Source organism: Danio aesculapii, chromosome 19 (genome assembly GCF_903798145.1).
Source record: "Danio aesculapii chromosome 19, fDanAes4.1, whole genome shotgun sequence".
NCBI classification, from domain to species: Eukaryota; Metazoa; Chordata; class Actinopteri; order Cypriniformes; family Danionidae; genus Danio; species Danio aesculapii.
In genome coordinates this window covers 44,075,977-44,100,440 of record NC_079453.1, presented here as the reverse complement: position 1 = coordinate 44,100,440, position 24,464 = coordinate 44,075,977, and the positions used below count along the sequence as shown (strand labels likewise).

At 33.8% G+C, this 24,464-nt stretch overlaps 1 protein-coding gene across 7 annotated transcripts in view; it reads left to right on the top strand.

The window, feature by feature from the left end:
* The window catches only part of trioa (trio Rho guanine nucleotide exchange factor a), a 235,153-nt gene that overhangs the window by 112,214 nt on the left and 98,475 nt on the right, over positions 1–24,464 (top strand). For 5 of the 7 annotated variants that reach the window (XM_056479282.1, XM_056479281.1, XM_056479280.1 and 2 more), the window contains 6 exons: positions 1,135–1,257; positions 6,540–6,731; positions 12,008–12,202; positions 13,633–13,863; positions 19,638–19,760; positions 21,637–21,828. In XM_056479282.1, coding sequence (XP_056335257.1) covers positions 1,135–1,257; positions 6,540–6,731; positions 12,008–12,202; positions 13,633–13,863; positions 19,638–19,760; positions 21,637–21,828 — 1,056 coding nt within the window. The remainder of the gene's footprint in view (positions 1–1,134; positions 1,258–6,539; positions 6,732–12,007; positions 12,203–13,632; positions 13,864–19,637; positions 19,761–21,636; positions 21,829–24,464) is intronic. The other 2 variants (XM_056479284.1, XM_056479283.1) reach the window with 1 other exon arrangement.

Below are 24,464 nucleotides of genomic sequence, written 5' to 3'. Positions count from 1 at the left end.
TTTGTTCGTGATCACTAATACAGAAATAAAAACCATTATTGGGCGCAAATGTGTTAAAGAAATCATTTTAAGTCTCTGTATTCATTGTGCTGCTGTCATGTCCACTCGTTTTTGTTGCGGAAGCAACAGTGAGGACTGACTGGAGGAGAACTGGCTTGATCTGGCCAATGGCAGCAGGATTACAGACTCTGAAGTCCCGTACGGGTCAAACATCTGCAGCGCAAAGTAAATAGATTTACTTCCAAAAGGCATACAGTAGGCTTATGTATTAAATACATTTACAAAGACGAAAACGAAGGATGTTTTTTGTAGAATTTTAGTTAGTTTCAGTTAGTTTTGTATGTACACAATACAGTTTCAGCTAGTTCTAGTTTTTAAAAAAACTCGTTTTTCTTTTATTTTAGTAAACAAAAATGTTTTTAAATTTTAGTTTTCATTTTTTTCGTTAACTATAAAGTAATCTTGCTAGACAGGGCTCGAAATGAACCTTTTTGCTTGGTAGCACTGGTGCTTCTAATTTTAAAATATGGTCGCACCAGCCAAAATTTAGTTGCACCCACTAAGAATATATATATATATATATATATATATATATATATATATATATATATATATATATATATATATATATATATATAAGAATAGAAGGGCTTTCTGTTGTCTAGCACAATTTTAACTTTGCTGCTGCTCTACCTGAATCCCTTATCATAACCTTCTAGGTAACATTTACTACTCTAAATCCAATCAAACCCTGTGGTTATATTCACACACATACTGACAGAGACTCTCACTAATTCATCCCAGTGTTTCTCATGGTGGGGGGAAGATTTGCATGTTGCTAGGAGACCAGCAGCTATTCTTTGCTCCTGAGAAAAACGGGTCATTTTTATGCTTTTCTATTTTTATCCGTTTCAGCATTATGAACACAACCATACACGTGCTGCTTATACATGCACCCAGAGGGATATACCTTACATTTACTAGCATACGCACGCACACACACACACACACACACACACACACATATATATATATATATATATATATATATATATATATATATATATATATATATATATACACTGAACCTGCTTCCAGCCTAATGACGTGTGTGTATGTGTGCTTTCTCTGCAGATGTTTGACTGGATCATGCACAATAAAGGGCTGTTTCTGGCTGGATACACTGAGATCGGTAACAACCACCCTCACGCCATGGAGCTGCAGACCCAGCACAATCACTTCGCCATGAACTGCATGGTGAGAAGATTTTTCTGATGGAATAATATGATCTCCTGTAAACACTCAATGTCACTGCGCCATTGCCTACGTCCTGTATCTAACGTTTACACAAGGTAAAGCCATTTATTTTTGTGCTATTTAAAGGGTCACGAAACACCAAAACACATTTTTTGAGCTGTCGACAGTCCCACTATTAATAGCTGCTAAAACCAGTATTAGGACACATATATTTCACAAAAAAGGGAAAATTTGTTGTTTTTGCCTTATTTTGAGCAAATTCGTTCGTTCAAATAGTTTCAAATTCAAAACTATTTTTTGAAGCTGCGTCACGGCGATTAGATTGCGTGTAATCTAGCGTAGAGAGTGGATATCTCTACCTGCAAGTACATCGTGACGTCACTGAGTGTGCAGCATTAATTCATGAGAAAAACTTGGTTCAAACCAATCTGCGCGCTCTGTTGTGAATGAGGTACAACTTCATTAATATGCATGATAGCTTCGAAGAAAGTATTACCTGTTACAGTGTGCATATGTCAGAGAGATGCCACGTTGTGTTGCCTAAACAAGTGGAAGAACAAGAATTTAGAGACATGGGTCGTCAGCGTTGCGTTTATAAATGTACTGTAACAAAGGTTTTGTTTTCATTTTCCCGCTATGAGAGCGCAGCTGGACTCACATGTGGATTACAATGCTCACGACAGAATTCTGTTTGTAAGGAACATTTTTACTCGAGAGCTTTTTGCATCTGGAAATGGTGAAATCTCGATTTGCCGCTCGTCTCCTTTTAAAAATGACATGGCTCCAGTTGGTGTTGATTGTCCTGTCTCTACGGATTTGGTAAGTGCGTGTGATCGGTGTTCTTTGTTTGTTTATTCAGATGGCAAAGTTAGTTCGTATCGTCAGCAGTACTCTTTCAGTTTTTAAGACATACCTTAGTCAAAATGATTTAGTTACCATGTTAACAGTACGTTAATATCACTGCAATATTATAGTACAATATTATGGACTCAAAGATCCGCTGTCAATGCTGCTCTCCGAATGTAAACATGTAAACACCTTAATCAAACTATTACTGTTTTTCTTTCCCATTTGCCATGCGGTATCAAACATTCCATTATTACACTCTTCTAGCAGTTCCTCGCATACAATATCTCGTTTGTCATGGGGGGCATGCATGAAATGTTCTTGAATGAACGTGAAAGTGCCAAACTGCAGTTAAAGTAAAAAAATGTATAATTTGGCAAATAATTTGACTACTGATGTCCATGTAAATGCAGTAGGCTTGTGCCGGTATTCGGTAATGCGATAAATCACGGTAATGAATATGCACGATATTGTTATCGCGGGCACTTCAAAATACCGTGAAAAATAATAGATCCGAATTTATATTCTTAGAACGCGCCTTAGCTTATTTTCCATCAACCGCTTGAAGAAACACTGCGTATATGCTGCGCAGAACTGATGCGCACTCTGATGTAAACAATCCCCACATGTAGAAGCCTTGTGTGCGCGCCGCCGCTGCCACCGCACTAAAATCCTCACACGCAGGGGCGTACTTGTCATCTGGCAGACCGGGCACTTTTCCGGTGGGCCGACGTACTTTTTGGGCCGAGCTGATCATCGTCTTATGATTTGATCGGCCCATAAAAGGCAGCCTATCGTTTTTTCTGCGTTATTGATTGACGCTGCTGTGATCTGTTACTCTCTGAAAGTAGATGCTTTTTTTCCCGGACAGACAGACCGGGCCGGCCCATGTGACACTCTGCACCCCATTGGCTCATTTCGGTATTGACATTGGGCTGGCCCAATCACAAACTCCTATTTTGGACTCGTGTGAGCGTGCGTCGTCTGTGTGTATTTGTCAAAATAGTCGAGAGTCAGAGAGAAGAAACGCAAGGGAGGCGCAGAGAAATCGCGGGAAATACACCGGCGTTTCATTTAGCGATTCTGAAAAGTTCTCTGTTCATTCTAGTACACGGCTAAAACGCAAATCACGTGACCACACACTCTCTGCCCAGAGCTGCAGCCACTAGTTCAGCGGGTAAGCATAAACCCCAGGTGAGAGTTTAGTGCATGTCAGACAGTTCATCTGCTGGGTAATCTCATCTCACTATAGTTGTTAAACGTGATATTGAATTAATCTTGTTGTCTCTATCTAACAATTCTTTTGTCTTTTGAATCACTTGTTCTCAGTTAACTGTTTTGGCTGAGTGCAAAGCTAATATATAAATTTATGTAACCACATACACTGATTCTGCACATTGACTGATTGCTTACCTTTATCGTTTAAATTTAATGTACGTTATACTGTTATAATGGCCATTATTGGTTATTAAAACTCATATTCTGCAAAAGAGACAGGGTAAATCAAATATCAAAATGAAACAAATTTGACTTATATTATGTTTTCAATGTTTAGATAGTGAAACAGCAAGCAGGATGAGGTGAAAGGTTATAATGTAACACTGTTCCCTTTGAAGATTTACCCATGCATTAGCAGGCAGTTTTTGTTATGTTTATTATTGAATATAGGCTAAGTGAATAGTGTATTGAATAAGCTAAATTGACTGTAGTGTATGAGTGTGTGTGAATGAGTGTGTATGGGTGATTTCCAATATTGGGTTGTGGCTGGAAAGGCATCTGCTGCATAAAACATGCTGGAATAGTTGGCAGTTCATTCCACGATTGCTGATCGAAGACGGTTTCCCTTTGCACATTCACTTTGATATAATTGCTCAAGTTTACTTTTATATTGTGTATTGTTTTATTTATATTTATTTGTATTTAAATGTTTGAAGTACTTTTAGTTAATTAAAAAGTTCTTAAAGTTACTAAGTTGACGAAACTGAAGTTTTTTGTGTTTTTACCTGTTTCTCTAGTAAAATTACAATATCGTGATAATACCGTATACCGTGATAAAAGCTCAATCAATTAATCGCAGCATGAAAATGTGATACCGGCACATGCCTAAAATGCAGTCACTGTCATTCTCCCCTGTGTCTGTGTTTGTTTTGCTTCTGTGAAAGTCAGCGTGTGCTCAAACGGAAACTCTTATTTTTATGCAAAACCTTCCCTCTTTCCCTCCCCCGACACTCCCACCTAAACAGAGCTGGACACACCCACTTTCCTGACTTTTTTCAAACTAGAGCTGTGAAAACACCCTGCTGAGTCAGGGGGGTTTCGTGGCCCTTTAGGGCGTACTCGCAGTATGCTATCCGAACCTTGCCCAGGCTCGTTTCCCAGATCGTTTGAGAAGTGTGAGTGCTCTGAATCGGGCTCAGGCACAGTTCACTTGGCCGGCTCTGGCCCGGTTGGAAGAGGTGTGGTTCACTTGGGCTTTGGCTGAAACAAACACAATTAATTTTGTCCTAAATGAGCATTAAAAGTTAGGAAAGCAATCGAATGCTTTCATATAACGTTAGATGTGTGCATTTATAAAGTGACACCTCTGTTATTTAATGGAATCAAATGTATCCCTTATTTTCACATCCCATTGTTGACAGGTGTGGTCCCACGTTGCTAAAAACACTATTAGGACGCATATATTTAGCTAACAAGTGAAAATGGATTGTTTTTGCATTGTTTAGAGACAATTCGTCCATTCCGGTTTAAAAAGGAATTTCGAAGCTACGTCACGACCATGAGATTATTGTGTAAATTCCAGTGTGGAGATTGGCTGTCTGTACCGGCCGGTACAAAGTGATGTCATTGAGTTTTCAGCACATCTGTTCATTAATTCATGAGAAAGACTTGGCTCGAACCAATCAGCGCGCGCTATTGTGAACGAGATGCAACTTCACTAATATGCATGATATAGCTTCGAAGACTTATATAGCTATAGATATAGCTTTTTTGCCTGTTACAGTGTGCAGAGAGACGCCATGTGTGTTGCCAACCGTGGTTTAATTAAGTGGAGGAAGAAGAATTGTTCAGAGATATGGGTCATCAGTGTTGCGTTTATAAATGTGCCGCAACAAAGGTTTTGTTTCCATTTCTCCGCGATAAGAGCACAGCTCATTACGTTGGTATGGAAATTTGTTTGTAAGGAACATTTTTTACCCAAAAGCTTTTCGAATCTGGAAATGGTGAAATCTGGATTTGCCATTCGTCTCCTTTAAAAAAAAAAAGATGCGGATCTAGTTGTGTGTTTTAAAATCAGTATAATTTTTAATTATTTAGTTGAATAAAAAAAATGTAGTTTATTCAAAATAATAAAATTTATTAGAGAGCTTTTTTTGTTTTCAGTGCATACCTGCGATATAATAATGTTCAGTTTCTTGCACAGACCTTTTTCCTTCATAATGTATCTCAATGTATTGTGAGCCACAGGTTTTCATTTGGTTTTGCCTGTGTAAACAGATGAAATCAGAATTATTGAATTTTGTTTTCTTTTTCAAATAACTGCCTATTAATATTTAACATAGCAAGGAATTTTTCACAGTATTTCCTATAATCTTTTTTCTTCTGGAGAAAGTCTTATTTGTTTTATTTTGGCTAGAATAAAAGCAGTTTTTAATTTTTTAAAAGACATTTTAAGGTCAATATTATTTGCCCCCTTAAGCAAGATTGTTTTTGATTGTCTACAGAACAAACCATCGTTATACAATAACTTGCCTAATTACCATAACTTCACTAATTAACCCAGTTAAGCTTTTAAATTACACGTTAAGTTATTTATTATATTATTATTTATTTATTATATATTTAGTCGATTATTATGTACTGTCATCATGGCAAAGATAAAATAAATCAGTTATTAGAAATGAGTTATTAAAACTATCATGATTAGAAATGTGCTGAAAAAATCTTATCCCCGTTAAACAGAAATTAAGGGAAAAATATGCAGTGGGTCTAATAATTCTGACTTTAACTGTATGCATTTCACAGTTGGCTTGCATAAGCTTTGTAATGGTTTGCACTTGTCAGTGTTAGAGCTGGTGACTCATCGTAGAATCAGACAATGATCCTGTTAAGTGCTTCCTGTTTGGGCTACTGTTCACCAGCTGTGGGCCTGTTAGGGGCCTCCTTTAAAAAGCCCCATTACTGTAGGGAGAGGTATTGATCACTTCCTGTTGAAAGAGGCAGGAGCATGTAGGCATATTGAGCTGCGGTAAATCTTCTGATGTTGATGGAGACGTGTAACGATGCCGTTATTGGGCATTAGGAGATTTTTCAAGACCTTTTCTTTTATTATTTGTATATTTAAAATGAAAAGCAGATTTTTTTAGCATCATTCATTTCTCATGTCATTCAGCACTGTGTGTGATAGTCATTTTTTTTTATCCCGTTGTTTCCCACAGAATGTTTACGTGAACATAAACCGCATCATGTCTGTGGGGAACCGGCTGCTGGAGGCCGGTCATTATGCGTCGCAGCAGATCAAGCAGATCTCAGGTCAGCTGGAGCAGGAGTGGAAAGCTTTCGCCGCTGCGCTGGACGAGAGGAGTGCTCTGCTGGAGATGTCTGCTACTTTCCACCAGAAATGCGACCAGGTCAGAGAAAAACACTGCAGTGTGGTGTCAGAATGAGAACACTGTGGAGAGAGCAGTGGATGTGGGTCAGAGACCAAACTGGGGTTTTTAGGCATCAAAACAGTACTGAAATATTGCTTTAAATGAGATTTTTCTATATTTTAGGATATTTTTTCCTATATTTTTAGGTTGAACGGGTTCCATTTAATATTTTTTATTTTATATTAATTTATAATAAAATTTTATAATGATTATTATTACTAAAATTTACTAAGATTTACAGTAGATACTTTACAAAATGTCATTCATTGTAACAATTGTTTATATGGCAAAAATCTTGTTTGAAAAAATCTTGTTTATATATAAATATATATAAATTTTATTTTAATTTATTCATTTTAATTTAAAATGAAATTTTCATCAATTCATATAATTTATGTATTAATTAATTAACTATTATTATAATTATTATTTTATTTTTCAAAATGCATACTTAATATGCTTTATGCTTTAAACACTAGGTTTTCATATTTGGAAAAAGACACATTTGAAGACTTATTAAAAGAGTATATTTATGGATATTTGTATATTATTTATTATATTATATTATATTATATTATATGTTATTTATTTTTTAAATTAAATAAATAAAGTATATTTAATAATTTCGTTAATTAATTGTAATTTAATTTAATTTATTAATTTAATAATTTATTTAAGTGAATTTATCTAAAATTATTTATTAAAAGAGTATATTTATGGATATTTATTGTTTAAATAAGTAAATAAATATACATATTTATTTATTTAATAATTTATTTAATTAATTGTTATTTTATTTAATTATTTTATTTTAATATATTTAGTTTATTTATTTTTATTTAATTAATTTATTTATTTATTCATTAAAAAACTTTTATTACTTTTATTTTATTTTATTTTATTTTATTTTATTTTATTTTATTTTATTTTACAAAATGTATACTTCAAATGCTTTATACTTCTTCAAACCACTGGGTTTAACTTACTTAATATAAAATATCATATATCAAGTACAGGTCAAAAATAAGTCTTTTTTTTGTTTGTTTTTTTTATCCCCGAATAATCTAATTTTTACATAAATATATCTGATACATTGAATGATGAACTAACATAATTTCACTCATATTTAGGACATTTTTGTGCAAAGGTATTTGAAATGTTAAAGTAGTCGCTTTATTTTTATTTAATGTTTTCTATGTGTGTAAAATCACTTGTCAGATTAATTTCATGCAGACAAAGTAATGGAGCATGTTAAAGCGCAACTTGATCCTAAATACTAATTCATTGTTATTTTTAACATTCATGCTTAATATGCTTTATTAAGCACTAGGTTTTATCTATTTGTTAATAAATCTAATATTATTAATAATATTTTATGATGATGTTCACTTATTCCTTTATATAATTTGAGTACAAGTCAAATTAAGATGTTCTTTCATTTTTACATAAATATATCTGATACACTGAATAATTTCATTTCACTTATATTTTAAAAAGATATTCACACAAAGTTGACACATTTTATCCATTTTATGTTTATATAAAATCACTTTTGTTATTTAATTTCATACATGGGCCAAAATGTGAATTAAAAAGTACAATAGTAGCTTAAAATAACACTAATAAGCATACACTTAATACACAGATATTGAGTATTATATTCAAAGAATAAGTAACTTGTAGATTTTGAATTAAATATAAAGTTTGTTTTTAATATAAGCATCAAATTTGAGTCATTTCAACTGAGAAAATGTTACTTTCCCTAATCAGATATTCCTCTCACACATGCAGTGTTGTCATAGACTGGATATATCAACAGTGATCTCTACTGCAGAGATTTTTCATTCCTTTGAGCATCAGCACATCTGCCAGTCTGGAGGCGGTCTGGTTCGACCTGTCCTCATGCATGAGATTCTGTTTGAGTTCTGCTCTTCATCTTTGAGGAAGACTGGGTTGAGATAAAAGATCATTTGATTGGAATTGACATTCAGAAAGCCGTATATGAAGCTCGTCTCTCATCATGTCCTGCATTAGTTGTAATTCGCTTCTTGATGTCAGAGCTCTGTATACACTGAAAAAAATATTCAAAGATGATTCCTTGTATTTACTAAATTTTTTTAAGTTAAGTGGTTGTAAACAATTTATTTAGGTTGAATTTAAACAAACAAATTAAGTTGAATTTTCTTAAATTTAATTTGTTTGTTTAAATTCAACACAAATAAATTGTTTGCAACAGTTTTGCAGACACTATTTTTTTCAGTGTAGACTGGAAAACATAAACTAATATTATTATAATAATCATTGATGTGGGTTATTTAGATGATAATTAAAAGATATTGTGCGTAGTGTGTTTTGGCTGGTTTAGGACTGTCATGACTTTCTTAATGATTAAGTCGTTGAATTATTCACTTGACTGATTTGTTGTGGATCTTTGGTTTTGTTTGGAACTGTTTTAGTTGGCAGTTCAGATTTAGTTTTTTAGGGATTTTAAAGATTATTTTCCTTATCGCTTGTGTAATATTGACGAAAAAAATGACTCATTTTTTTAGATTGCTATCATTTAAATTCACAGTAGTGTGGCGACAAGTTCCTATATTAAAGAGTGATTCATTTGAATCATTGACTTGATTATAGTTTAAAAAACTAAATTATTTCAGAAATGTAACACTGGAGTGTTGCTCTGAAATGTTCAGCTTTACCTTTGAAATATTTAATAATTAAATATGACGCTAAAACCATCAGTAGGTGGTGACGGGTCACTGTAACAATGAGTGGTTGATTGAATCATTAATGCAACTGATTCATTTATAACAGCAGGTTCATTTAGAAATAGAACAAATACCTTTATGATTAGATCATTGAATCATTGATTCAACTGATTTGTTCAAAAACTGATTCATTCAAGAACTAAACACTAGAGTGTTGCTCTGAGATCTCTGGTTTTGTTAGATACTTTTTAGTTGGCGATTCAGTTTTTAATTTTGAGTTATTTTAAAGAGTATTTGTTCCTTGTGCAAAAATGGCTTGTGCAATATTGATAAAATCTGTTGTGGTAGATTTTATTTAATTTCTTTGGTGGCTGTTATTTTAATGTTGCACAAGCTGCCAGTAGGTGGCGACAAGTTCCTGTGTTAAACATTGATTCATTTGAATCATTGACTTGAATAGTTAAAAACATTCAGAAATTAAACACTTTTGTATTGCTCTGAAATGCAATGTCTTCTTTTGTAACATTTGATAACTAAAATTTACACCAAAACCATCAGTATATGGAGACTAGTCGCTGTCTGAATGAATGATGCATTGAATCAATTGTGCAAACGATTCATTCAAAATAGCAGGTTCATTTTGAAAAGGAAGCAAGTGGCTGTCTTTATGAATAGGTCATTGACTCAGCTGATTTGTTAAAAACTGACTCATTCAGGAACCAAACACTGTAGCGTTTCTCTGAGATCTCTGATTTTGTTTGTAACTATTTTAGTTGGCAGTTCAGTTTTTCATTTTTAGTTATTTTAAAGAGTGTATTCCTTGTGCAAAAATGTTTTGTACAATATTGATGAAAGTAATAACTGTTTTGGTAGATTGTATTAAGTTTTTCGATTGCTATAATTGAAATATTACACAAACTGCCAGTAGATGGCGACAAGGTCCCGTCTTAAACGGTGATTAATTTGAATCATTGACTCAAATAGTTAACAAAAATGTAATGCAGAAATGAAACGCTTCAGTGTTGCTCTGAAATGTTCAAATGTTCTACACTGGCTTTGTTTGTAAGATTTGATAAATAAATGACACTAAAACCATCAGTAGATGGTGACAGGCCACTGTCTGAATGAGTGATTCATTGAATCATTTGTGCAAACGATTCATACACAACAGCAAGGTCATTAAAAAATAGATGAAGTGATTTTATGAATAGTTCACTGATTCATTTACTCAACTGATTTGTTCAAAAGCTGATTCGTTCAGGAACCAAACATGGCAGTGTTGCTTGGAGATCTCTGGTTTTGGCAATTCAGTTTTTCATTTTTAGTTATTTTAAAGAGTATATTCCTTGTGCAAAAATGGTTTGTGCAATATTGATATAAAAAATCTGTTTTAGTAGATCTTACTTTATTTTTTAGCTTGCTATAATTTAAATGTCACACAAACTGCCAGTAGGTGGCGACAAGTTCTTGCGTTAAACGGTTTTAATTAATTAAACGGAATAATTTGAATCATTGGCTCGATTAATTTAAAAAAATGTAGTTTAGAAATGAAACGCTTTGGTGTTACTCTGAAATGTACAAATGTTCTACACTGGCTCTGTTTGTAAGATTTGATAAATATGACACCAAAACCATCAGTAGATGGTGACAGGCCACTGTCTGAATGAGTGATTCATTGAATCATTCATTCAAAACAGCAGGTTTATTTAGAAATGGCCCAAGTGACTTTATGAATAGGTCAGTGAATCATTGACTCAACTGATTTGTTTAAAAAACTGATTCATTCAGAAACCAAACACTGCAGTGTTGCTCTGAAATCTCTGGTTTTATTTGGTGGTTCAGTTTTTGATTGATTGATTGATTTTTTTTGTGATTTTTAAAGATTATATTCCTTGCGCAAAAATGGCTTGTGCAATATTAACAAAAAAATTGTCTCTTTTTTTAGATTGCAATAATTTTAATATCACACAAACTGCCAGTAGATGGCAACAAGTTCCTGTATTAAAGAGTGATTCATTTGAATCATTGACTTGAATAGTGTGAATAAGTGATTTATTGAATCATTCGTACAAATGATTCATTCAAAACAGCAGGTTCATTTAGAAATGGATTAAATGACTTTATGAATAGGTCATTGAATCATTTTAATCATTTTTAGTCAAGTCCTTGTAATTACTAATACTAATAAGTGATTCATTGAATCATGAATTCAAATGATTTATTCAAAACAACCAATTCATTGAATCATTCACTCATTTAGTTCGTTCAAATACAGATTCATTCAGTGAAAAACTGCTATGTTACTCTGAGATGCATAAATGTTTGGTTAAATTTGAGTTGACAGCAGTTTAGGAATTTTATTTATTTATTTATTTATTTATTTATTAATTATTTAATTAATTTATTTATTTAAATGAGCCACTCTATAATGTAAGCTCACATTGTTAAAACAGTTATGGTATTATAGTAACCAATAAATATTGCACACCCCTCATAGCAGCATCATTATTCATCTGTAAATGATTGTGCATGTGTGTGTTTCTGCAGTACATGAGTAACGTGGACTCGTGGTGTAAAGCATGTGGAGAAGTGGATCTGCCCTCAGAGCTGCAGGAACTGGAGGACGCTATACACCATCACCAGGGCCTGTATGAACACATCACCGCTGCCTACTCGGAGGTACAGAGCCGCGCTTCTCCAAATCACTACTCTGAAAGAGCCTTTAAGAGAACACAACTTGAAGTAAAGTATACCAGCACATTATTGCAATTACAGGCATGTCTGACTCTGAATCGGCAATTGTAGTTAATTATATTTATTATCAAATACTTTGTGTTATATGACAATACAACTTCATTTAGCCTAATAGGTTTGTGCGATCATTTACTTAACACTTTTTTGTCAGGTAAGCCGAGATAGTAATCCCGTTATTGGACAAACCTCATAAAATATTTGATTATTGTTTGTTGCGTTACAATATTCATATAATATATGAATATTGTCATATAATTATACAATTAATCTGTTTTTAATACCAATAGAGTTCCATTTAAGAGGATTTATTTATAGTTATGCATACATTTTCTTTTTTGTTTAGTTTAACATCATTTATTTTAGATAGACAGCAGGAAGTTTTTGTTTTTATCAGGGCAGTGTTATATGTTGCTAATATCCACTATGATATTACTTTAAATAAATGTATTTCTGGCGGTTCATTCCGCTGTGGCAGGCCCTGAATTATAAAGGGACTAAGCCGAAAAGAAAATGAATGAATGAATAAATAAATGTACTTCTTTGGACTGTTCACTTCTGATTGTTTCTGCACTGTAAAAACTTACATGATCTATTAGTCATGACTAGGACAGAATCAGAAGAGAGAATCTGCAGAATTTTATGCTTTTTCTGCGCAGAATTTTGTAGATAATCTGCGAGTTTTTGCGGAATGATTTTGGGAGTATCATAATTAAAAACGTAATGCATGAAATAAAAAATAATACCTTTTTAACTGTTATTTAATGTTTACAATGCAAATTTAATTAGATCCATTTATGAATTGGTAAACAAAGCAAGTCTGCTCGTTAGCATAATATCAAACGCTACACGTTAGCATAATATCTTTGAAGACGGTCCCTCCCCTGCCGTCTAAAGCCACGCCTCCTGAAATCACGAACGTGCACCTTAAAGATGACAGTAGATAAGCCACTAAATCAGGTCATTTGCCAGTTAGAAAACGTTATAGTACTTTATAATACTACAATTCCCAATGAAAAACTGTATCTACTAGCACGTTTTTAACCTAGTTAAGCGTTTAAAGTGCACTTTAGGCTGAACACTAGTATCTAGAAAAACATCTAGTCAAATATTATTTACTGTCATCATGACAAAGATAAAAGAAATCAGTTATTAGAAAAGATGATGTTCTTTAGAAATGATCATGTTTAGAAATGTGTTGAAAACAGTCTTCTCTCAGTTAAACAGGAAAATGAAGAAAAAAAATATAAAAGAATTCAAATTTAATAATTCTGACTTCAACTGTTTATGAATATATAAATAAAATGAATGAATGAATGATGTATATTATATATTATAACTTTTTCTGTTGTTAAGCATCACTTAATAACATCATCCACTAATGAAGCCTAACAGGTTTGTGCAATTGTAATAATTCCCAGGTGAGCCAAGACGGAAAAGCCTTACTGGACAAACTTCAGCGCCCCTTGACGCCTGGCAGTGCTGATTCGCTGACAGCTTCCGCCAATTACACCAAGGCGGTGAACCATGTTTTGGACATCATCCATGAGGTTCTGCATCACCAGAGGCAACTGGAGAACATCTGGCAACATCGCAAGGTCCGGCTGCACCAGCGTCTGCAGCTGTGTGTTTTCCAGCAGGACGTTCAGCAGGTAACACGCACACACATGCTCATTCACCTAAAAATACCCTTAGATTCACGTGGGTGCGAGTGGCTGCACGTGGCGTGTAATAATACCTTTGGGGGACAATTTCAAAAGCGTTGAGATAATACAAGCGGATGAGAGAATGTGAAAGAGATACAAAGGAAGGGAAGTAGAGGCTGCATGAATAACTAAAGGGATGAGTGTTTTCCAAGCTGCCGATGTCATTTGTGTTGTCTTAAGCATAATCTAGTATCAGTGAGATTTTATCGTGCCTTATGCAAATTTTAATTTAGCCAAAAAAAAATCTGTATTGTATTGCATGCACACTGTCATTTAACAGATAAACATTATTTAAACATTAATCATTCATAAGGCTGTTGTAGGTGATTGTCTTCAGAAACATTTGTTGTTGTGCTGCTTGGAAGTCTCTTTACATTGCAACAGTAATATTTAAGCTGATGTAGATTTTGTTGTGTTATGAATGGGTTATATGCACAGAAGTGTTGTTCAGCCACTGAAATCTTCTGGTGAAAGACTGATGTGACTATTTTCAGATTCATAAGGGACCTTTTACAGCTTCGATAATGTAGGTTTTTATTTAGTTTAACAACAAAACATCAGTAAACAACGCTATTCCGCCAAGCCTGTTGTTGCTTTTATATTCACATTTATTTATTTTTGAACAATGACAACCTGTGACGCGCTCCCTATATTGTTTACCATACTACTTTGAATACAGCATGTAAGTATGGCTTAGTAACAAGTGTAATTCCTGCATGCCGCCGGCCAACCACTAAGCATACAGTAGTCGCTTTAGGACAAAGCATGTGAGAGAGTGAGACCAGCGATCCTTACATGCATGAAATATTGCACATTATACAAGTTTTACTTGCTACGGAACTGAAAACGTGCTAGTAGATATAATACAGTTTTTCATTGGGAATTGTAGCATTATAAAGTACTATAACGTTTTCTAACTGGCGAATGACATGATCTAGTGGGTTGTCTGCTGTCATGTTTAAGGTCTGCGTTCGTGATTTCAGGAGGCGTGGCTTTGGACGGCAGGGGAGGAACTGTGTTTCAAAGATATCATGCTAACAGATAGCATTTGGGCAGTTCTCCTGCTGCACCTTTAAATGTACCTATAATATTTTCATTTTGTTATAATGTTGGTAACAAAGAAGCCCATTCCTACCTAACAAGCCTCCCCTGAAGATAAATACATAGAAAATAAAATATATATTATTATATGGAGAGTTTAAGCCCTCCTGTTGAGTTTAAATTTTTTTTTTCTCAATTTTAGTTTATTGGAGAGATTTTTTTTTTCAGCACATTTCTAAACATAATAGATTTAATAACTCATTAACTCATTTCTAATAACTGATTTCCTTTATCTTTTCCTTGATGACAGTAAATAATATTTGACTAGATATTTTTCAAGATACTTCTATTCAGCTTAAAGTGACATTTAAAGTCTTAACTAGGTTAATTAGACAAGTTAGGTTAATTAGGCAAGTCATTGTATAACAGTGTTTTTTTCTCTAGACAATCGAAAAAATATTGTTTAAGAGGGCTAATAATATTGACTGCTTTTATTCTAGCTGAAATAAAACAAATAAGACTTTCTCCAGAAGAAAAAATATTATAGGAAATACTGTGAAAATTTCTTTGCTCTGTTAAACATCATTTGGGAAATATTAGAAAAAGAAAAAATAATACATACATATATACATACATATATACTTACATATATACATACATACATATATACATATATACATACATACATACATATATGTCCACCCAAGTCTTTCTGATTTTGATTATATTATAATAACATGCACCTTTTGAAAAGCTGCTTTGGAATGATTTTTAATATATAATTGATATAATTCTCAAAAAAAGATAAAAATATTATAGGAAATACTGTGGAAAAATTCATTGCTCTATTAAGCTTAATTTGGGAAACATTTAAAAAGAAAGGAAAAAATATATATAGTTGAAGTCGGAATAATTAGACCCCCTTTGAATTATTTTTTCTTTTTTTAAATATTTCCCAAATGATGTTCAACAGAGCAAGGAAATTTTCACAGTATGTCGGATAATATTTTTTCTTCTGGAGAAAGACTTATTTGTTTTATTTCGGCTAGAATAAAAGCAGCTTTTAATTTTTGAAAATCCATTTTAAGCTCTATTTTTTTCCAATACTCTACAGAACAAACTATCGTTATACAATAGCTTGCGTAATTACCCTAACCTTCCTCGTTAACCTAATTAACCTAGTTAAGCCTTTAAATGTCACTTTAAGCTGTATAGAAGTGTCTTGAAAAATATCTAGTCAAATATTATTTACTGTCGTCATGGCAAAGATAAACTAATCAGTTATTAGAAATGAGTTATTAAAACTATTATGTTTAGAAATGTGTTGAAAAAATCTTCTCTCCGTAAACAGAAATTGGGGGAAAAATAAACAGGGGGGCTAAAAATTCTGACTTCAACTGTAAACGTAACCCAGCGGTCCTACTGTACCCGACCCGGTCTGAGCTGGGATCGAACTGGTGATTCTTTGCATGGGAGTTGGTTGCTTTAACAAGGAGGCCAAAGACCATAACTTTTAGCCTCCTGGTTATAGCAACTGACTCCCATGCAAAGAACCGCCGGTTTGATCCCAGCTCAGACCGGGTTGCAGTAGGACCGCTGGGTTACGTGTGGGGGCTCGTCTGGGATGGGACTGAAGTTTAGGAGGGTGAGTGTAACAGACGCAAGTAAACCTCACTCTTCTGACCTCTAAAGGTGGTCTAGTGACAGACGCGAGTGACCATGGTCTTTAGCCTCCTTGTTAGAGAAACTCACTCCCCTGCAAATAATCGCCGGTTCGATCCCAGCTCAGACCGGCTTGGGTGCAGTAGGACCGGTGGGTTATATAGATATCTTTATATAGATATAATTTGTTATTAATATATGATATATAAAATATTTGCTCAATTTTAAGAATTAATTACTATACTATACTATACTGTTCCTATTTGCTTTACATTACATTGTCATTTACTTGTATTTTGTTTGTTTGTTTGTAACAGGAATAAATCAACTATTTCATTCTACCAATTAAAAAAAAGAGTGTATTCATTAGAACATAATTTTTTATTATTATTTTGGTTCTTGTATTTAATTTTATTTATTACTATAATTACTCTAGCAGTCTATTTTTCATTGCACTTTTCATCACAAGTCCTGAAGCAGCAGTTCTTTCCCCATCCCTCATTGTGCTGCAGCAAACATTTTTACCACTTATTTTTCCCCCCTCCCAAAATTCCTACTTCCCTCAGCAGGTTTGAGTTCAGCATGTAATTATTGAGCGCTGCCGCTTTAATGCATGAGAGAAAACACCACCACAACATGAGGGCTGAAGTTCCCTTAGATCACAGCGTTCCGCACACAAACAGAAATAGTTGTGTCTTGAGAAGTGAAGGATAAGCCTCTGCTACATTGTGTTTAATGGTTTGGCATGTTGGTGCAGAGACTGAGGTTTTCTGCATCGAGGTGTTCGACCGAAAAGATGCAGAGCGGCTCGTTCTGAGGATGAACAAAACTGTTGCCATGGAAACCACTATTCAGGTGCTGAGGATGCAATGAGACTGACTGAGAATGACATTTTCTGCATGATGGTTTCAGTCCTGGACTCTGCAGTATCACCTGCCTTGATTTGACTTGCAGTCATTGAAGTACCTGAAGTATTTTGCAGCAGCTTTTCTCAAGATTTGCAGCATTTCTTGTGATTTTGTTTTTTAATAATAGACAGAATTCACATACTATAAAATTATCTTTCTTTTTTTGACCTTAAGAGCCATTGGACTCAGTAATTTATAGGAAACAAACACTTAGAGAAACAATTCAATTCAAATTGATCAATAATCATAATAATCATAATAAATTATACATTAAATATCATTGTAAAGTAGCTTTTCAAAAGATGCATGTTATTATAATATAGTCAAAATCAGAAAGACTTTGGGTGGACAGCGTGTGTGTGTGTGTAGGTGTATGTGTATATATATATATATATATATATATATATATATATATATATATATATATATATATACACATATATACATACATTATTTTAGGTTTAGGGCTTAGATTTTTTTTTAAATCTAGATTAATCTCACTGTAATCTTGGAATAAGTCTAGGTGAATCTAGATTAAAATGGCTCATTTGAATTCTGCCGAAGGCATTCAGAATGTGCGCTACCCAATTAATAAGTCTTTGAGAACGGGTTTCTCAAGCCAGGTGGCACATTAGACCAGGGGCTGCTCTCCTGTTTCCAAAATGCATCACAAACTGCTCGAGAAACTGTTCTACTATGATAGCTGGAGAAAATAAATGATGTTCAATAAGATGCACTTGTGTTTACTAACTGTTTATTCAGTTAAATATGAATTTTGAACTGTAGGCCTACATAAGCTGGGAACAGTGTTTTTTTAATTTATTTATTCATTTTTATTTATTTATTTATTTTGATTACCTTAATCCGACTAAAGTCATAACTGAACTAAACAAAATGGAATTAAGACATGGAGTATACAAAAATTTAGGGGATTATTGAAGTAAAGGCTGCAATCAAAATAGTACCGTCATTTAGGACTTTTCGCCATATTTTCCAACAAGTCCCACACACACAGCTTTCAGTAAAGAACCACACACAATCACACATCGCGAAATGCAGAAGTTTTTTCTTTCCATTTGCCGTGCGTTATTAAATTCCATAACACTCTCACCAGTCCTTACTCCTTATTTGCGTCTAATACCCCAGTTTGTCACGGGGGCATGAATGAAACGTTCATGAGTCAAAGTGAAACTGCTGAACTGCAGTTAAAGCCACCCAAAATTACAGGAAACTCTTACATGAAAGCACTTATCGTAAACATCTTCATTATTTTGTTGTCTATTAAGGCAAATAACTAGATTACTGATGTCCATGTAAACGTAGTCAGTAGTGTCTTCGAAGTAGGTGAAAGATCCAGAAGGGCATCCTGCTGATTTGATTCAGAAGGGCTCTTTTTTTTTTGTCAGGCGGCTCAGATGGTTTGACTTTCATTCATCTTCATTCATTTTAAAAAGGACCCGGTCCATTTTATTTGTATATGTTTTACTCTAATGCATAAACTCTACAGGTGCCTGATAGTTAGACGCGGAGCTAACATAAATTAGATTCACTCTACTGCGTCCATGTTAGCACATCACGTTTGATGTGGTAATTTCACAGAAGGAATACACACAGGTTCGAAGACTCGTTCTCGCCACCCACAGTGCAGTTTAGCTAGGTATACATCCGGGCTGAAATATCAAGGTGAAAGTCATCATAGCTTGTGTAGATTAGACCCAGCTCCCAACCTAACTTTGAGAATAGACTAACAGCGATATTTTCTTCAGCGTCCCACCACTAATATATATTCCTAATAATTCCTAATAATATATACAGTCCACTTCCTAATTTAAGTGGACTTTGGGTGAACTGGTGGCATGGAGTGTCTAACACAGTTCCCAAAAAATCTGCCACAATTTTGAAAACAACAACAACATTTTACTGCATTTTTTGGTAAATTCTGGGATCAAATAATCACAAATCCTGAAGGAAGTCACTGTAAACCTTTCTGACAGGACAAATTCATGCCTAAGGGAGGACTGGAGTGCTCTGTAGCTTTATCAGAAATGAATGAATATTTTTCTCTCTCTCTGTGTGTGTGTGTGTGTGTGTGTTTGTGTGTGTGTGTAGGTTCTGGACTGGATTGAGAACCATGGCGAGGCGTTTCTCAGCAAACACACAGGGGTGGGCAAATCTCTGCATCGCGCTCGAGCGCTACAGAAACGCCATGAAGACTTTGAGGAAGTGGCTCAGGTTTGACACTCACTCTACTATCATTCTTATGGGAGTTTAATGTGTACTTGTGACTTATTTTCTTAAAAATCTGACTTTTAATTACTAGGTTGTCACAATTTAGACTTATTTTTGTGAATTTTAAATTTATTTCTAGCATTTTGGTCTCTTAAACTCACAATTCTAATCATGTAACATGTGAAAAAAGTCTGAAAGAATTGTCAGAAATCGTGAGAATCATCAAATTCAAGAAAGGCACATTTCTGAGAAACTGAGGAATGTAAACTGTAAATTCACACTTTTGAATCATTTTTTTGTATTTCTCAATTTTTCTCATGTTTTGGATTTTTTTAAATTAGTAAAAAAAATGTTTTTGTTTATTTTTTTAAATCCTGAAACCTGCCATGTATTTTATTTATAATAAATATATATATTTTTAAGTTATTATTATTTTCAAGAACCAATAATGATTTTACTTTTATGGTTTTAGTTATCTTTAATGTTGGCGTAGTTTACATCTCACAATTTAGACTTTTGTGTTTTGTCGATAAATAATTTGAATTGTGAAATGCAAGAAACAATGTCGCAGTTTTGAGAAACTAGAATTACAATATGTAAACTCAGAATTTTCTTTTCAGATTTTTGACTTTACATGTTTAATTTCGAAGTTTCTCTCTTAGATTTCTTATTTTTTTAAATAATGAAAAAAAAATCTACATTTATGACGTAATCCAAGAAGAAAGCAAGGCCAAAAGTTTCGCCATATCGCAAAAAAAATCTACAATATTCCCAAAGGTGCAGTTCTGAGAAATTAAAATCATAAAAACTCTTATTCATTTACACTTATCTTTTTTTGCAGAATATTGACTTTACATTTTTCAGTTCTCAGTTTCACTCTTACATTTCTAAATTAGTGAAAAAATTCTGAATTGTGGCGGACATTAAACCAAGAAAGCAGGACAATTTTTATTTTCATTTTGCCATGTTTAGTTTTAATTTCATATTAATTTCAATTAACATAAATAATTTAACTTTTAATGATTTTAGTTTTCTTTAATGTTAACATTCACATGGTTTACGCGTCACAATTTAGTTTCATTTATTTCATTTTTCGTTTTGTTGATAGTCAGAAACGTGAAATGCAAGAAACAAGTCTTACAAGAAACTAGAATTACAATATATGCATATTTTTCTTATTTCAATACAAAGAAAATAACAAGAAATTATTATATTGATTGCATTATTCATTTCTCAGTTTCTATATTACATATCTTAACCTTCTAGGGCTTGAGTGTCCGCATATGTGGACAGCACATTTTAGCTCTTAAGTGGCTATTTAAAATATTTGAATGTTTTATATTTTTCTACAGACATACAGCGTCATCCTGCTACTGTTTTGCAGCATATGAAATGTCCCAAACCCTATTTTTAGCTGTCCAAAATGGCAAAAAAAGTTGTTTTTACTCTCTGATAGTCAAAGCAAGTTTAAAAAAAAAATTCTATGCTAATTATGCATTAAAAAATTCAGGAAAAAGTGTTTTATGGAAATTCGGACCACGAGTCCACATATATGGACATAATTTTTCTCTAAAAGTACATCATATCAAAAGATGATACTTAGATTTTTATTCTAATTAGGTTCCAATAAGCCCAAATAGCAAAGAGAGATAAAAAAAGGCATGTAAAAAACACCTTGGGCCTTAAGAGGTTAAATAGTGAAAAAAAAAAAAAAAATGTAATGTAAATCAAGAAGAAAGCAAGACAGAAAGTTTACATTTGTGCCATATTATTTAGTTTCAATATTTATTTCAAGTAACAAAAGTGATTTTACTGATTATTTTTTAATTATCTTTAATGTTGACATACACATCCTCATCCTCACGTTTCTCTTCCTCAGAATACATACACGAATGCGGATAAGCTGCTGGAAGCGGCGGAGCAGCTGGCCCAGACGGGCGAGTGTGACCCAGAGGAGATCTATCAGGCCGCTCATCAGCTGGAGGACCGAATCCAGGACTTTGTTCGGCGTGTGGAGCAGCGCAAGGTCCTGTTGGATATGTCAGTGGCTTTTCACACTCATGTTAAAGAGGTAAGAACCAGATGCTTCAGTAGGAACGTTAATATATTGTTTCTGGCACAATTCGTCTTACAGTAAAACACATCCTATTGGACTGTTCTGCTTTTAATGACTGCAGAAGGCTTTTTTATGAACTAAGCAGAGTATTAATGCTAAAAATCTCATTTAATTTATGTATTCAGTTGTTTGTAATTGTATATTTATTAATGAAATGTTCTTGTCATGAAAATAGCCTTTGTTGCTGACATGGCATTAAATAAAAATACATCATCAATTTTCTGCAGTAGTGCTTTAAAAGGCTTTTAAGGGAACATGCAGCCTCTCGAGGACAGACGTTATAATGTCAGCCTGTTAAAATGCAGTCGGGAAAAGTTCAATTCTTTGCTTTTAAATTTGCAAACTCCTCTGGAGAGCCTTTCCCCGGCAACCATCAAAGCACCTGCTTTTGAAACAAATTCACTTCCTTCAATAGTAAACTTCAAAACAGAAGGCTTCAATTCTCAGATCGCCTGCTCTGAGCAATGCTAGTGTTTTTATGCATAATATGGAGGTTTTTTATGTGTCTGACTAATATTTTGTGGAAAAAAATAATTTAAATATTTATAAATTTCACTATTTCGTTTTTTTTCTGTTGTTTTGCTTACCTGTAATATTTACTCAATGGTCGTATTTTACATTTAGGTGTTTTAGTTTATGAATTTACTAACCTGAACTAATTATGAAAAACACTTGTACAGCATTTATTAATAATAAGAGTTCATTGGATTATTAAAATTAGGGTTGAGTATCGTTTGGGGTTATTTCGATACCGGTGCTAAATCGATACTTTTAAAATGGTACCGGTGCCAAAACCATGCCTGAAACGATTCTTTTGAGCCACAAAATTATGGTGGATGACTCTAGAAAAATCTTTTATTTGATAAAATGTTTTAAAAAAATTATTTTAATAGAACAATATAAGTTAAGTTTAAAGTAAAGATCAATTCATATTTTATATATTTGAACTACATCAATATATTTCCTTTGATCATTTGTCAGAATCATTGCTCCTAAAATACGCTTTAGAACGCATATTTAGGCTAATAAGATGAACGCGAACATGCGTGTTGATCTGAAGAGAGTCGCTCTCGCTCACCGAATGCGATGTACTGCCTGCATTGCATGTGTCCGTCCGTTCCCTAAACAACAAGAACAAACGCCTGACATCGCCTGTCCGTATTCCTCAAAGTTGTTTAGGATTAAATGTTTAGAGATGCTGTGACAACGCGTACCTATGTGTGCCTTTGATGCACCCCTTAATGCTTCTTACGTCCTTGTCGCAGCAGCAGTGGCACCGAAATTCATATGCTGATTTGATCCGGTACATACCGGTTACAAAGGTACCAGTGCTATAATGGCACCGGGTTTCGATATCCAACCCTAATTGAAATGCATATTCATGCTTGTTAGCATTAGTTATTGAACTGTGAGTTAATATGAACTAACAATAAAACAATTTATTTTCATTAGCTAACATTAACAAAGATGAGTAAACACTGTAATAAATGTATTGTTCATTGTTTGTTCATTTTAGTAAGTACAGTGGTCTCTCGTTAATCGCGGGAGTTACGTTCTAAAAACAACCATCATTAGGCGAAATTCACATAGTAGTTAGCTTTTTTTTCTCACAATTATTATAGATGTTTTGGTAACACTTTATTTTGATGGTCCATTTAAGTATTAGTAGACTGTCTGCTTAATATCTGTTGATACTGCTGCTAAAAAGACATTTAACTGACTATAAGAAGCTTTGCAAGTACATGTCAATTTACACTAACCATAACCCCAACCTAAGCACTAATCGTTTTCAATTGGTCACAGAACAAACCACTGTCATACAATGAATTGCCTAATTACCCTAACTTGCCTAATTAACCTAATTAAGCCTTTAAATGTGACTTTTTTCTTGCTGGACAAGAAGCAGATGCTTTGTTTCCAGTGAAGACTTGTTCACTGGAACTGGACTTGTTCACTGGAACTGGACTTGTTCATGTTTTTATCAGCAGCAGGGTGGATTACTGTATTGGCCTCCTCACTGGCCTTCCCAAAAAGACAGTCAGACAGTTGTAGCTCATCCAGAACGCTGCGGCCATGATTCTGACCAGAACCAGGAAATCAGAGCACATCACACCTGTCCTCAGGTCTCTTTACACTGGCTCCCAGTTACATTCAGAATAGATTTTAAAGTATTATTACTGGTCTATAAATCACTAAATGGCCTAGGACCTCAATACATTACAGATATGCTCACTGAACACAAACCTAACAGATCACTCAGATCTTTAGGATCATATAAACTAGAAATTCCAAGAGTTCAGTCAAAGCAGGGTGAATCGGCCTTCAGCTACTACGCCCCTCACTGCTGGAATCAGCTTCCAGAAATGATCAGACGTGCTCCAACATTAGGCACATTCAAATCAAGACTGAAACACATCTGTTCAGCTGTGCCTTTACTGAATGAACACTGTGCTACGTCCGACAGATCGCACTTTTATGTTTTTCTCTTCTTTTTCGTTCTTTTATAACCTGTTTTAGCACATTTTTATCTGTTTTAATCAGTTTTTTTTAATCATTTTTATTATTTATTTCTCTTACACTTGTCTCTTATT